The sequence below is a fragment of the Gorilla gorilla genome, chromosome 1 (genome assembly GCF_029281585.2).
Source record: "Gorilla gorilla gorilla isolate KB3781 chromosome 1, NHGRI_mGorGor1-v2.1_pri, whole genome shotgun sequence".
Lineage (NCBI taxonomy): Eukaryota > Metazoa > Chordata > Mammalia > Primates > Hominidae > Gorilla > Gorilla gorilla.
In genome coordinates this window covers 126,271,546-126,286,327 of record NC_073224.2, presented here as the reverse complement: position 1 = coordinate 126,286,327, position 14,782 = coordinate 126,271,546, and the positions used below count along the sequence as shown (strand labels likewise).

Here is a 14,782-nt window from a genome sequence, read left to right as displayed (position 1 = left end):
AGAAGTCTGAGATCAGGGTACCTGCAGGGTACCAGCACGGCTGAGTTCTGGTGAAACTGAGTTCTTGCTGTGTTCTCACAAGGAAGAGAGAGCTCTGGTATCTCTTATTATTATTATAAGGCCTTCCTGTCTTATCAGGTTTCCACTCTATTTTATCTTAATTACCACCTGAAGCCCTATTTTCAATAGTCATATGGGGAATTAGGGGTTCAAAATATGAATTTTGGGGAACACAATTCAGTCTACAGCATTCTGGCCCTGGCCCCCCAAAATTCATGTCTTTCTTTCATATACAATACATTAATTCGGCTGGGCACAGTGGCTCACGCCTGTAATCCCAGCACTTTGGGAGGCCAAAGTGGGCAGATCACTTGAGGTCATGAGTTTGAGACCAGCCTAGTCAACACAGTGAAATCCTGTCTCTACTAAAAATACAAAAAATTAGCTAGGTATGGTGGCGCATGCTTGTAATCTCAGCTACCTGGGAGGCTGAGGCACAAGAATCGCTTGAACTTGGAAGGCAGAGGTTGCAGTGAGCCGAAATGGTGCCACTATACTTTAGCCTAGGCAACAGAGCGAGACTTCATCACAAAATAAATAAATAAAAATACATCAATTCTCCCCCAAAAGTCTTAACTCATTCCAGCATCAATTCTAAAATCTAAAGGCCAAAGTTTCATCTAAATATTATCTGAATCAGACACAGGGGAGGCTCAAGGTACAATTCATTCTTAGACTCAATTCCTCTCCAGAAGTGAACCTATGGAACCAGACAAGTTATGTGCTCCCAATATACAGTATGATGGTGGGCAGACATAGGATAGACATCCCCATTCTCAAATGAAAAAAATCAAAAGGAAGGAAGGGGTAATGGTTACCAAGTCCAAAACCTAGCAAGGCAAATTCCATTACATCTTAAAGCTTGAATGCCAGGCACAATGGCACATGCCTGTAATCCCAGCTACTCAGGAGGCTGAGGCAGGAGGATCACTTGAGCCCAGGAGTTCAAGACCCCAGCTTGAGCAACATAGTGAGGCCTTGTCTCTCTTAAAAAAAAAAAAAAAAGACTGGGCGTGGTGGCTCATGCCTGTAATCCTAGCACTTTGGGAGGCCAAGGCGGGTGGATCACCTGAGGTCAGGTGTTCAAGACCAGCCTGGCCAACATGGTGAAACCCCATCTCTACTAAAATACAAAAAAAATAGCTGGGCGTGGTGGTGCATGCCTGTAATCCCAGCTACTCGGGAGGCTGAGGCAGGAGAATCACTTGAACCCAGGAGGCAGAGGTTGCAGTGAGCAGAGATCACGCCATTGCATTCCAGCCTGGGCAGCAAGAGTGAAACTCCGGCTCCAAAAAAAAAAAAAAAAAAAGGCCGGGCGCGGTAGCTCACACCTATAATCCCAGCACTTTGGGAGACCAAGGCGGGTGGATCAAGAGATGAGAAGTTCAAGACCAGCCTGGCCAAGATGATGAAACCCCATCTCTACTAAAAACTACAAAAAAATTAGCTGGGTGCAGTGGCAGGTGCCCGTAATCCCAGCTACTCGGGAGGCTGAGGCAGGAGAATCACCTGATCCCAGGCAGCAGAGGTTGCAGTAAGCCGAGATTGCGCTCCTGCACTCTAGCCTGGGCGACAGAGTGAGACTCCATCTCAACAACAACAACAAAAAGAGGCCAGGTGTGGTGGCTCATGCCTGTAATCCCAGCACTTTGGGAGGCCAAGACAGGCAGATCACCTGAGGTTGGGAGTTCCAGACCAGCCTGACCAACGTGGAGAAAACCCGTCTCTACTAAAAATACAAAATTAGCCGGGCGTGGTGGCGCATGCCTGTAATCCCAGCTACTCAGTAGGCTGAGGCAGGAGAATCACTTGAACCCAGGAGGCAGAGGTTTCAGTGAGTCGAGATCGTGCCACTGCACTCCAGCCTGGGCAACAGAGCAAGACTCCGTCTCAAAAAAAAAAAAAAAAAAAAGAGAAAAAGCTTGAGAATTCTTTTTGGCTTGATACTCTGCCCTCCAGGCCTACTGGGGTGGCAGTGTCACCCCCATATCTCTGTGGTACAGCCCCACCCATGCAGTTCTGTGTGAGGGTGGCCTGGCCCCAGAAACTGGAAAGGCAGCCTCACCCTTTGAAACCAAGGAGGAAACAGCCTTGCCCTCTGGGCCTGTACTGGGAGTGGCAGTCCTGGGTTTAATCATTCTTCCTTTTCTTTGAACTCAGTACATGTTCACAATTGAACAGCTCTATGGTCTGGTCCTGTAGAATCCAAAAAGTCTAACAGCCTTCCTTCATTCTGTCCCACCTTCCCTGTCCCTTTTAGTTCAAACTGGTAGTGTGTTTGCTCGTGTAAACTCAACTCTGTTCCTGGCTTCTACTAAGATGACTAAGTCCATGAAGTGCACACGTGATATCAAATAGTTGTTCAACCACATCCCTACTATTGTCTTCAGAGCAAGTTTTCTCATGTATTTTATAAAATGGATAGGCTGAGAATTTCCAAATCTTCAAGTTGTGGTTCCTTTTTGCTTAACAAGTGCTTCTCCTATTCATCTCTTTCCTTTCACATTTCACTATAAGCAGTCAGAAGAAACCAAGTTGTGCCACTTTGCTTAGAAATCTCCTCAGCTAAATATCCAATGTCATTGCTCTCAAGTTCTACTCTCCCCAAAATGCTAGAATACAGTTCAGCCAGTTCTTTTCCACTTTATACAAGGACCACCTTTCCTCCAGTTCCCAACCACATGTTCCTCATTTCCACTTGAGACCTCACCAAACTGTCCTTATCCATATTTCAAGTTTGTACCTCAAAACTCTTCCAGCCTCAACTCATTACCCAGCTCCAAAGCTGTTTCCACATATTTAGGTGTTTGTTACAGTGGCACCCCACTTCTTCGTAACAAAATCTGAGTTAGTCAGCTCAGGTTGCCATAACAAAGTATCATATGCTGAGTGGCTTAACAACAGAAATTTATTTTCTCACAATCTGAAGGTTGGAAGTCCAAGATCAAGGTACTAGAATGGCTGGACTCTGGTGAGGGCTCTCCTCCTGGCCTTCAGAGAGCAGTCTTCTCACTGTGTCTTTGCATGGCAGAGAGACAGCAATCCCTCTCTTCTTCTTCTTACAAATCCATCAATACTATCAGATTAGGATCCCCTCAACCTTGATTATCTCCTAAAAATCCTAGCTCCTAATACAGTTACATTAGAGGTTAGAGTTTCAACATGTGAATTTTGGGGGACACATTTCAGTCTACAACATGTTAACATGTAATGGATTTACTACTATTAAAAATATTTTTAAATTTCCTGCTTTAATTTCTAATATGATAAATATTGATGGATATAATCCACATTTAAACAAAGGCTCTTTGAGGTCCTGGATAATTTTTTAAGAATGTAAAGGATTTCTTAGTCTAAAAAGTTTGAGAACCACTTTTTTTTTTTACCTAGTAAGGAGACAGTATGTACTAGAAGGGGAAGTGTAAGAGGAAGGGAAACCACTTAGGATACTATAGCAATAGCCCAGGGAAGAGATGTTTAAGGGCCTAGATATGGGGCTATGAATGTTGAAAGAAAAGAAGACAGAATGGGCCAGGCCTGGTGGCTCATGCCTGTAATCCCAGCACTTTGGGAGGCCGAGGTGGATGAATCATCTGAGGTTAGGGGTTTGAGACCAGTCTGGCCAACATGGCGAAAACCCATCTCTACTAAAAATACAAAAATTACTCTGGCATGGTGGCAGGTGCCTGTAATCCCAGCTACTCGGGAGGCTGGGGCAGGAGAATCGCTTGAACCCGGGAGGTGGAGGTTGCAGTGAGCCAAGATTGTGACATTGCACTCCAGCCTGGGCAACAAGAGTGAAACTCCATCTAAGAAAAATAAAAAAGAAGGCAGAATGGAGTCAAGATGATTTTTAAGGGGGAATACAATTTGGGGTTGATTGGAGAAAACAGGGGAAATATAAATGATATAAACTAAAAAAAACCCCAAAGATTTCTAAAATGGGAATTCGACGCCATTAGAAGATTTTAGAATTATAGAGGAAGAACTATGGAAGAAGACAATTAGTTTCATTTTGGATGGAGTTCAGGGTGGTTAGGGCCATTAAAGGTGGAAAATTCTAGCAAAGAGTTAGAAATGTAGGTCTAGAGTTTAAGAGAACTTGGGGGTAAAAATTTAAAATTGGTTCCCCTCAGCATATATGTCTGTGGTAGCTAATATTATTGAATAAGATAAAGTTATCCAGGGAGAAAAAAATTGAACAAAAGCATGCTTTAATTCACTTAAAAAAAATTTTTTCCCCCTTGGAGGGTCTTGCTCTGTCACTCAGGCTGGAGTGCAGTGGCACAGTCATAGCTCACTGCAGCCTCAAACTCCTGGGCTCAAGTGATCCTCCTGCCTCAGCCTCCCAAGTAGCTGGAACTACAGGTGCGTATTACTGTGCCCAACTGATTTTTTTATTTTTTGTAGAGATGGGGGTCTTGCTATGTTGCCCAGGCTGGTCTCAAACTCCTTGTCTCAAGTGATCCCCTTACCTCAGCCTCCTAAAGCACTAGAATTATAGGTTTGGGCCACTGTGCCCAGCTTTTAACTCACTTTGAGATCCAATTCAAGTATTTCCTCTGTGAAATATTTTGCGGCCCTCCCTCCAAGAATAACTGACCACTCTTTCTTTTCTGTCACCATAGTATCTTATATAAGACACCATGTATCTTTATAGAGTATCATATATAAGATACTCTATAAAAGCAGTTAACCATACTCTTTTACTGTCAATTTATTTATATCTGTATCCTCTACCAAAATGAAATGTTCTTAAGGTTATCTTCACTCTCATTATTAATGGCATACTCAGTCTTACAATGGAAAATAAAATCACATCATGTGCTATTGCTATAATTATTTATATATTGAACGCTGAGCTTCATGAGGACATATCTGTATCGTATTCATCTTAATATGCCTTACTCTTAGGGGTTCTGTAATTATTTTATGAAAAAGAAAGAACAGGAAAGGAAATGACCATTATTCCTTCTTGTACTCTTGAATGGCTGCCAACCCCACACCACTATTCCTAGTCAGACTTCAGGACTCCACTTAAATGGTGCTTCCTCAGGGATTTTGACCAAATCTAAAAAGTGCCACCAGTTGCACTCAGGCAGTATTTTTCTACTAAACTATCATAACTCTAGTGGTTAAGCTATTGAACAAATGAGACATTTGGAATATTATGGAATTAACTCATTTGTATTATTACTATATGGTTATTACCTATCCCAGTGAAAGGAACAATAATCCAAAATATTCATTTTGGACCAGACGCGATGGCTCACACCTGTAATTCCAACATTTTGGGAGGCTGAGGTGGGAGGATCACTTGAGCCCAGGAGTTCGAGACCAGCCTGGGCAACAGTGAGACCTCATCTCTATTAAAATAATAATAATAATAATTGCATTTGGCTTTGTAAATTTTCCTTTCCTAATTATATATCATTAAAAATATTCGCTTTCTAGCTGGCCAGGCTCAGTGGCTCACGCCTGTAATCCTAGCACTTTGGGAAGCCGAGGCAGACAGATCACCTGAGGTCGGGAGTTCAAGACCAGCCTGGCCAACATGGTGAAACCCATCTCTACTAAAAATACAAAAATTAGCTGGGTGCAGTGGTACATGCCTGTTATTTCAGCTACTTGGGAGGCTGAGGAAGGAGAATCGCTTGAATCCAGGAGGCGGAGGTCGCAGTGAGCTGAGATCACGCCACTGCACTCTAGCCTGGGCTAGAGACTTCGTCTCAAAAAAAAAAAAAAAAAAAAAAAAAAAAATGCTGGGTATGGTGGCTCACGCCTGTAATCCCAGCACTTTAGGAGGCCAAGGTGGGCAGATCATGAGGTCAAGAGATTGAGACCATCCTGGCCAATATGGCGAAACCCCATCTCTACTAAAAATACAAAATATTAGCCAGGCATGGTGGTGCATGCCTGTAGTCCCAGCTACTCGGGAGGCTGAGGCAGGAGAATCACTTGAACCTGGGAAGCAGAGGTTGCAGTGAGCTGAGATCGCATCACTGCACTCCAGCCTGGCAACAGACAAGATTCTGTCTCTAACTAAATAAATAAATAAATTCGCGATTACTCGACACAAATAGAGGAACAGTCTACAATAAAAGTATGACAATGGAATATCCATCCATGAAGAGCTGAGACTTTGATGCCTTTTTAAGTATACTGAAAAAAAATTTTTTTTCCTACTTTTCTCTCTTGGCAGAGATGGCTGTTTCTGTTCTCTCCTTTATTAGTCATAAGATTCCCTGATTTGCTGGGCATATATATATATACACTGAGAAAATGATGAAAATTTCTAGCCTTCCTTATAGCTAGTAATGGCCATATGAAACAGACCTGACCAGTAGGAAGTAAGGTGAAATAGTATGTAACATTTCTGAGAACAGTCCTTGGCTTCTGTGGGGTGGAGTAGAGGGAAGGAGTGACCTTACCCCGGATTTCTTTCCTTCCTACTGATTGGAATGTGGATATGATGGCTGAAGCAAGGGCAACAGTCTTACACTACAAAGTAAAAACTACATTTGGAGATGGAGGCTAACAAAATAGAAGGGGTCTGGGTATCTGATGATTATTGTTTTCCATACTAGCCATGGACTAACTATATTAACATGAAAGACAAATTTCTGTGTCTTGGTCCATTTGGACTGCTATAACAAAATACCACAAACTGGGTAGATTATAAACAGTATAAATTTATTTTTAACAGTTCTGGAGGCTGGGAAGTCTATGACCAAGGTACCAACAGATTTGGTGTCTGGTGAGGGTCTGCTTTCTGGTTCACAGACGGCGCCTTCTCGTGGTGTCCTCCCACGGTAGAAGTGGCAAGCAGCTCTCTGGGGTCTCTCATAAGGGCATTAATCACATCCCTGAAGGCACTGCCCTCATGACCTGATCACCTCCCAAAGACCCTACCTCGTAACATCACATTGGTGATTAGAATTTTGGGGGAAACACAAACATGCACACCACAGCACTCTGCTGTTTTGAGTTTTCTATCTCCCAGAGCCAAACTCAATCTTAAATACACAGCTCTGAAAACACATTAGAAAAGTAGTCACCTGACAAATTCTGTCTGCTGGATTCATTTTCTCTGTTCCTCGAAGGAGAACCTGGTTCTGAAATGCTGCTCTCTGTTCCTCCCATCAGTGGTTGCAAATGGCTTACAGATACTTGCTCAATAAAAGATGTGCCATGCTTATGGAAGTACCACCATTCAAATATCTATGACAAACAGAAAATATCTTCCACTTAGAATCGATCAGCAGATACATGAGCTCAAATTAAAACATTCTCTCAAGATGTCCTGTTCAATTCAGCATTTTAAATGCACTCTCCTTTCAAAAAGAAAAAACCATACAAACACAAGATTCACCAATAACATGTCACGTAAAAGTGAAATACCTTTTTTATAGTTCCGTCATAAAATTTAGACAAGCTTAAGCAAAACTAGGCATATGTAATAAAGCATTAAAAACAGTAAGAAGCATTTTAATCTATAAGTAATTTAACTCTGTTAAGTTACATTGTCATTTTATTCTATCTGCAGCATAAACAGTTTTCAAATAATAAGCATAGTAGATGAACAGACTAGACTAGGATCAGCATGCCCATGTTTTACTCCCAAATCAGTCATTTATTAGCTGTGTGCTGTGGGCAAGTCACTTAATCTCTTAACATCTCAGAGCCTCAGCTAAATGTGGTTAACAAGAATTATAAGAAAGTGCTTTCTGAAGCAAAAAGTACTACTCTGGTATTTGGCAAAATTATTAATAAAGGTTAAGAGTCAAGTTGATTCCCATACTGAACCATTTAAAAATCAGGATATTCATTTCTTTCTGTTTCCATGGTTTATCACTGATATAAAAAGAGAAACCAGGCCAGACACGGTGGTTCACGTCTGTAATTCCAGCACTTTGGGAGGCCGAGAAGTCCCAAAAGAGGGATCCTCAAGAAGAATCGCTTGAGCCCAAGAATTCTAGACCAGCCTGGACAAAATAGTGAGACCTCATCTCTACAGAAAAATATAAAAATAAAATATTAGCTGGGTGAGGTGGTGCATGGCTGCAGTTCCATCTACTCAGGAAGTTGAAGTGGGAGGATCTCTTGAGCCCAAGGACGTCAAGGCTGCAGTGAGCTGAGATTGCACCACTGCACTCCAGCCAGGGCAATAGAGTGAGACCCTGTCTCAAAAAAAAAAAAAAAAAAGTCACCTGACAGACTAGTCTTCTGCCAAATGTAGTGGATACATGTATTACTTTAAAGAATAAACAAAGCATATGCACAACTAAGAGATTTTAATCTTTTTATTTCCTTTTTTAAAAATTTTTTGAGATAGGATCCCACTCTGTCACCAGGCTGGAGTACATGGCATGATCACAGCTCAGTGACCTCCCTGGGCTCAGGTGATCATCCCACCTCAGCCTCCCATGTAGCTAGGACTACAGGCATGTGCCACCATGCCCAGCTAATTTTTATATTTTTTGTAGGGACAAGGTTGTGCCATGTTGCCCAGGCTGGTCTCAAACTCCTGGGCTTAAACGCTCTGCCCTCCTTGGCCTCACAAAGTGCTAGGATTATGGGTGTAAGCTACCATGACCGGCCAGATTATAATATTTTTGAAAACTATTTTACTATGACCACAAACAGAACCCATCACAAAAAAATCAGCGTTTTCAAATCTGTAGGAATGTTATTTTTTTGCTTCAGTAAGTAACAGAACAAATATGCTACATAGGTGCCAAAAGTATAGTAATGTTGTGGCCCGCTGACCACATGCCACAACGTTTATAGGAAAGTGTGAGAAAATCATGGTGCAGCATTTTTTCTATCATGTCACTAATGTTTTATGCTCAGTCTAAAATGGTATCTCTGCTCACTCTTAAGTTAGCAAGAATTACCACCAAATGAGGCCATGGTTTAACTTCTACCATATATTTTACTAAGTGAGATAAAACTTCTTTACACAAGCAGAAATTGTTCATGTGACAGAAAAGGTTTATATTGAATAAATCTTGGCTAAGAAAATTGGATAGGGCCAGGCAAGGTGGCTCATGCCTATAATCCCAACACTTTGGGAGGCTGAGGTGGGAGGATCACTTGAGGCTGGGAATTTGAGACTAACCTGGACAACATAGTGAGACCCCATCTCTACAAAACGTAAAAAAAATGAGCCAGGTGTGAGGGTGTGTGCCTGTAGTCCCAGCTACTTGGGAGGCTGAGGTGGGAGGATTGCTTGAGTTCAGCAGGTCAAGGCTGCTGTGAGCTGTGATTGTACCACTTCACTCCAGCCTGGGTGACAGAGTAAAACCCTGTTTCGAAAAAAAAAAAAAAAAAAAAAGAAAAGAAAAGATAAGTACCATCAAGGGCAACAACAACACACTTCCCTTCACCATACAAAGTGCAGGTAGGTTTTCTAATGAATGAGTATGAAGTTAGTGGCTTTTTTCAACGTTTGAGTCAACTTTTTAACACAAATGAACAATGGTAATAATAACTGCAAATACTTATCAAAAGCTTTCTATGAGCCACGCATTATGCCAAGTCCTTGACATGCATTATGTCATTTAATTTTTATAACAACTGATTTTAGAGATGAGGACACACATTCCAAATTTAAATAACAGTTCACATCACTGGTAACTGGCAGAGCTGGGATTCTTATTCAGGTTTGCCTGACTTCGGAGCTTCCAACCATTACACTAGACTGATTCATAAATATATCTCTTTATACATGTATATGTGATTATATGTATATACAAGTTTGTTAAATCCAGGTGGTAAAAGAAATTATAAACACAACAACCTTTGCTAATAAAAACCCATCAACATTGCAAGGGTAATAATACAGTTTAACCTTTAAAATGTTACTTGAATTTCCTAATTTGTGTATATTTAAAATGCGGTTTTATAAAGAGTAACAAAAGGTTTTTTTGGGTTTTTGTTGTTGTTGTTTTGTTGTTGAGACAAGGTCCACTCTGTTGCCCGGGCTGGAGTGCAGTAGCATGATCACAGCTCACTACAGCCACGATTTCCTGGGCTCCAGCAATCCTCCCACCTCAGTCTCTGAAGTAGCTGGGACTACAGGAATGCGCCACCACAATGCGCTAAATTTTTTAAATTTTATACAGAGACCAGATCTTGTTCATTTGTCCAGGCTGCTCTTGAACTCCTGGCCACAAGCAGTCCTCCTGCCTCAGCCTCCCACAGTGTTGGTAGTACAGACACGAGACACCACACCTGGCCACAAAAAGTTTTTTACAAGGTTTTAGACATCATATATATAAGTTATCCCCCTCTTATAAATGAGGAAATTATAGCTTAGACAGTTTATGTAGCTTGCCCAAAATTATCAGCTAGTAAGTGGCAGAGTTAAGATTCAAAATTTTATCTTCTGGTTCCCAAACCAGAGCTTTTTCCACTATATCAGCTGTTTAATATTGATAGTTTCTTTAAAACAAACAAACAAACAAAAACCATATTAAATAGAGACAGGGTCTTGTTGTTGCCCAGGCTGGTCTCAAACTTCTGGCATTAAGGGATTCTCCCACTCCATCCTCTCAAAGTGTTGGGATTACAGGTGTAAGCCACCGTGCCTGGCTTAAAGACAGTTTATTGTCTTTACTTAGACTTTTGTATGCTATGGACTAAATATGCTAAAATATGCTTATGTTAAATTATGAGGCTTATATTAACATGTAGTTTTAATCCTGAATTCCTCAATAGCTTCTATTTTTTTAGCCAAGAGAAAAATCTTGTTCTTGTTTGGCATTTCACTTTAACAAAATGGTCTGTATTTATTCCCTATTTAAAAAAATAGATCCAATACAAATGCTATTTCTACTACAGCTGGAGAGCACCACCTAGAGATAAAAAAAAGAACAGGCTGGGCATGGTGGTTCACGCCTGGAACCTTAGCACTTTGGGAGGCCGAGGAGAATGGATCGTTTATGCCCAAGTGTCTGAGACCACCCTGAACAACACAGTGAGACTCTGTCTCTACAAAAAATAAATAAAAATTTAAAGGGAAGAGAAAAATTTATTGGCTATGCGTGGCATAAAACTTCTGAAGATTTTTATCTGCAGCAGTATTGTTCCAAAGTGTACACTAGTAAACATGACATCCTAGGGATGTTAACGTGAATTATAAAAAAATTTTAATTTTTTTAAATTAAAAATATCTTCTTCGAGGAAAAGTTGAATTAAAGTTAAACAGTTTTGTTGTTTTTGTTTTTTGAAACAGAGTCTTGCTCTGTCACCCAGGTTAAAGTGCAGTGGCACCATCTTGGCTCACTGTAACCTCTCCCTCCAGGGTTCAAGTGATCCTCCCACCTTGGCCTCTCCAGTAGCTGGGACTATAGGTGCATGCCACACACACCTAATTTTTGTATTTTTTTGAAGAGACAGGGTTTTTCCATGTTTCCCAGGCTGGTCTCGAACTCTATCACCCCATCTCGGTCTCCCAAAGTGCTAGGATTACAGGTATGAACCACTGTATCAGGCCAAACAGGTTTCTTAATTGTGAGAATTCTCAGAATAATGGCCAAAATTCATTAAGTGTACATTCTGAACCAGCTACCATGTTATAAACTTACAACATTATCTGATTTACTCTTCATAATCCTATAAAGTTCATGCTATTAACTGCCAGTTAACAGATGAGGAAACTGGGGCTTGAAAAAACTGTAAGTTGAATTCATGACACATAAATTTTAGTCTTCCCAATGTTGCCAATATTAAAATGCTATAGTCAGACATGGTGGCACATGCCTGTAATCCCAGCTACTAGGGAGGCTGAGATGGGAGGATGGCTTGAGCCCAGGAGTTAAGGCCACAGTGTGCTATAATGGTGCCTGTGAATAGCGACTGTACTCTGGCCTGGGTAACGTAGTGAGACTCCATCTCAATTTTTTTTTAATGGGCAAATTTTATATAAAAACTGTATATCCAGGTTCTATTTATTTATTCATTCATTTTTGAGAAAGGGTTTCTCTCTGTCGCCCAGGCTGGAGTGCAGTGGCAAGATCTTGGTTCACTGTAACCTCCACCTCCCAAGTTCAAGAGATTCTTATGCCTCAGCCTTCCGAGTAGCTGGGACTACAGGCACATACCACCATACCCAGTTATTTTTTGTATTTTAGTAGACGGAGTTTCATCATGTTGGCCAGGCTGTTCTTGAACTCCTGGCCTCAAGTGATCCGCCTGCTTCAGGCTCCCAAAGTGCTGGGATTATAGGTGTTAGCCACCACGTCCAGGCTGTCTGGGTTCTCTTTAAATCATTTGAAAAACTGAAAAACCTGGTAATACTAGTTCCAAGTCTATATGGCAACAATTAGCTTTAGCCTCTTTTAGAAGGGGCATGCACTGTCCAGGCTACCCAGTCCTCAAAGAAATAAGAATTTAATTATTAAACTCTATCCATTTCACTCATTTTTGTTACCAACTTGGGCTCTGCAGGCATTTAACTTCCAACACACCCCAAGCCCTCCCTGACTACAGTTTACAATAAGCCTTTAATATGTAAATAAATACTGTCAATCTCTTAAAAGTAGATTGGAAGATGCAGTGTTCCCCAAACTTGTTTGAATAGGTAACTCTTTTCAAATGCTGAATACATTTTGGAAATGCTGATCCATAGGTAATAATAATTTATAATTATTATAACCATATAAAGGATCTTTAGGCCAGGGCAGTGCCTCACACCTGTAATCCCAGCACTTTGGGAGGCCAAGGCAGGCGGATCACCTGAGGTCAGGAGTTGGAGACCAGCCTGACCAGTATGGTGAAACGCCATCTCTACTAAAAATACAAAAATTATCCGGGCATGGTGGCCGGCACCTGTAATCCCAGCTACTCGGGAGGCTGAGAAAGAAGAATTGCTGGAACCTGGGAGGCGGAAGTTGCAGTGAGCCGAGATCATGCCACTGCACTCCAGCCTGGGCGACAGAGCAAGACTCTGTCTCAAAAAAGAAAAAAAAAAAATATCTTTAGATAAACACCAAAACATGAAGGAAGGAAATGGAAACTACTTACAAATATTAGTCCTGATATCAATGAAGAGGTCCCTGTAAGTGCCACATAGAATTTGGGTGTCAATGAATTTAAAAATACAGTCACTGTCAAAAGAACAAGAATCAAAGTTTAAAAAAATGCAAATTTAAAGTACTTAGGTTACAAATATGCAAGTATCTTTATGAGTGGTGGGACTTAAGTAGTATTAATATCTAGTGTGAAATTCACTTGAAAAAGTTTTAATTTGTATATATATTATACATAATGGCTTATCACTATTTGCAACAAATCAAAATGAGGTAATTCAGCTTGCTTTTGAGAATAAAACTAAAGCACTTATAAGTCATAATTTAGATAAGAACTTTTGCAAGTCTAAGAATAAAAAGATAAACAAATATGCTTTTACAAAGGAGGTTCAAAACTACTCCATATTTATTCTGGTAGGATACAAAACCACTGTCTCAAATTAGAGGGAAGGAAACAGCATATGTATTTGGTATATCAGCTAGAGAGGCAAAATGGCTCAAAGAGAAAAGCAACAAACAGAAATCTCCCTGAGTTACTGAAATCCTGGAGCAGATTTTTCACTTCAAATAATTATCTCATAAGTACTGTGGGTTTTAGGAAGAAATAAAAATCTGGCCAGGTAGGATGGCTCACTCCCATAATCTCAGAGTTTTGGGAGGCCAAGGCAGGAGGATCACTGGTAGCCAGAAGTTCAAGACCAGCCTGGGCAAATAAAATAGACCCAGTCTCTACGCAAAATTTAAAACTCAGCCAGTCGTGGTGGTGCACGCCTGTAGTCCCAGCTACTTGGGAGGCTGAGGCCAGAGGATCGCTTGAGCAGAAGAGTTCAAGGCTGCAGTGATCTTGCCACTACACTTCAGCCTGGGTGACAAAGGGAGACTCTGTCTGTCTCTCTCTCTCTCTCTCTCTCTCTCTCACACACACACACACACAAAAGAAACGTAAAAAAGAAAAATCTATAGTAATCAACTATTCTCATCTAAATGTTGCATATGGTTAACGTAGAAAAATAAATGACAAGTCAATCAGTAACACTGTGCATAGAAACCACCGTTAAGCACTTCATTCAACTGTTACAGAGATGCCAAATTAGCTCTTCAGTTTAGCTTATTTTAGTGTGCTAGTTATATTTGAACTTGATACCTATCCTCCAAAAAAACCAAAATATTTCCGAACATTAACTCACAGTCTTTCATGTCATCTCTGAACAGGAAAGGGGACATTTGCTGCCTTTTGCTACACAAAAATCAACCACTATACTGAATCATGTAACGGAAATACTTATATCTTGTTCTGAGGTTGCTGCTCAGATCTTGAGTGAAATATAATCACATGGTAAGGGGACCTGGGCCCTAAACACTTCATCCTGTCTACAGCTAAAGAATAGCACAGTATATGAGAATCCATCAGGATCATCACTTCTTACATGTGTTCGTATTGTCAGCACAGACTACGTAGCAAGTGTTCTACAGACGTCGAAAGAACTAGCAAACCCACTGTTGTTTGTGGCGCTCTCTCACTTCCTGTACTATTTTATTACTCAAGATAAGCCTAGAAGAACAGACAAAAGTATCACGAAAACGATTTCTTAACAGAACTATTTTAAAACAAGAGAATCGTCAATTAAAATCATGCCATTTTCTTTCTCTAAAATCTTTAAATTACAGATGTGCTCATCTTTGTTGCC

At 40.8% G+C, this 14,782-nt stretch overlaps 1 protein-coding gene across 41 annotated transcripts in view; it reads right to left on the bottom strand.

The window, feature by feature from the left end:
- Positions 1–14,782, bottom strand: part of ST7L (suppression of tumorigenicity 7 like) — a 102,863-nt gene that overhangs the window by 86,464 nt on the left and 1,617 nt on the right. For 20 of the 41 annotated variants that reach the window (XR_008669515.1, XR_010131563.1, XR_008669516.2 and 17 more), the window contains exons 2-3: positions 13,090–13,172; positions 7,119–7,281 (exon numbers count right to left, since the gene is read on the bottom strand). The exons of 3 other annotated variants lie outside the window; for them this stretch is intronic. Coding sequence is in view for 32 of the 38 variants with exons in the window: in XM_019019480.4 (XP_018875025.1) it covers positions 7,119–7,281; positions 13,090–13,172 (246 nt within the window). In the remaining 6 variants the exon portion in view is untranslated. 18 more of the 41 variants (XM_055354993.2, XM_063700203.1, XM_063700148.1 and 15 more) reach the window with 7 other exon arrangements.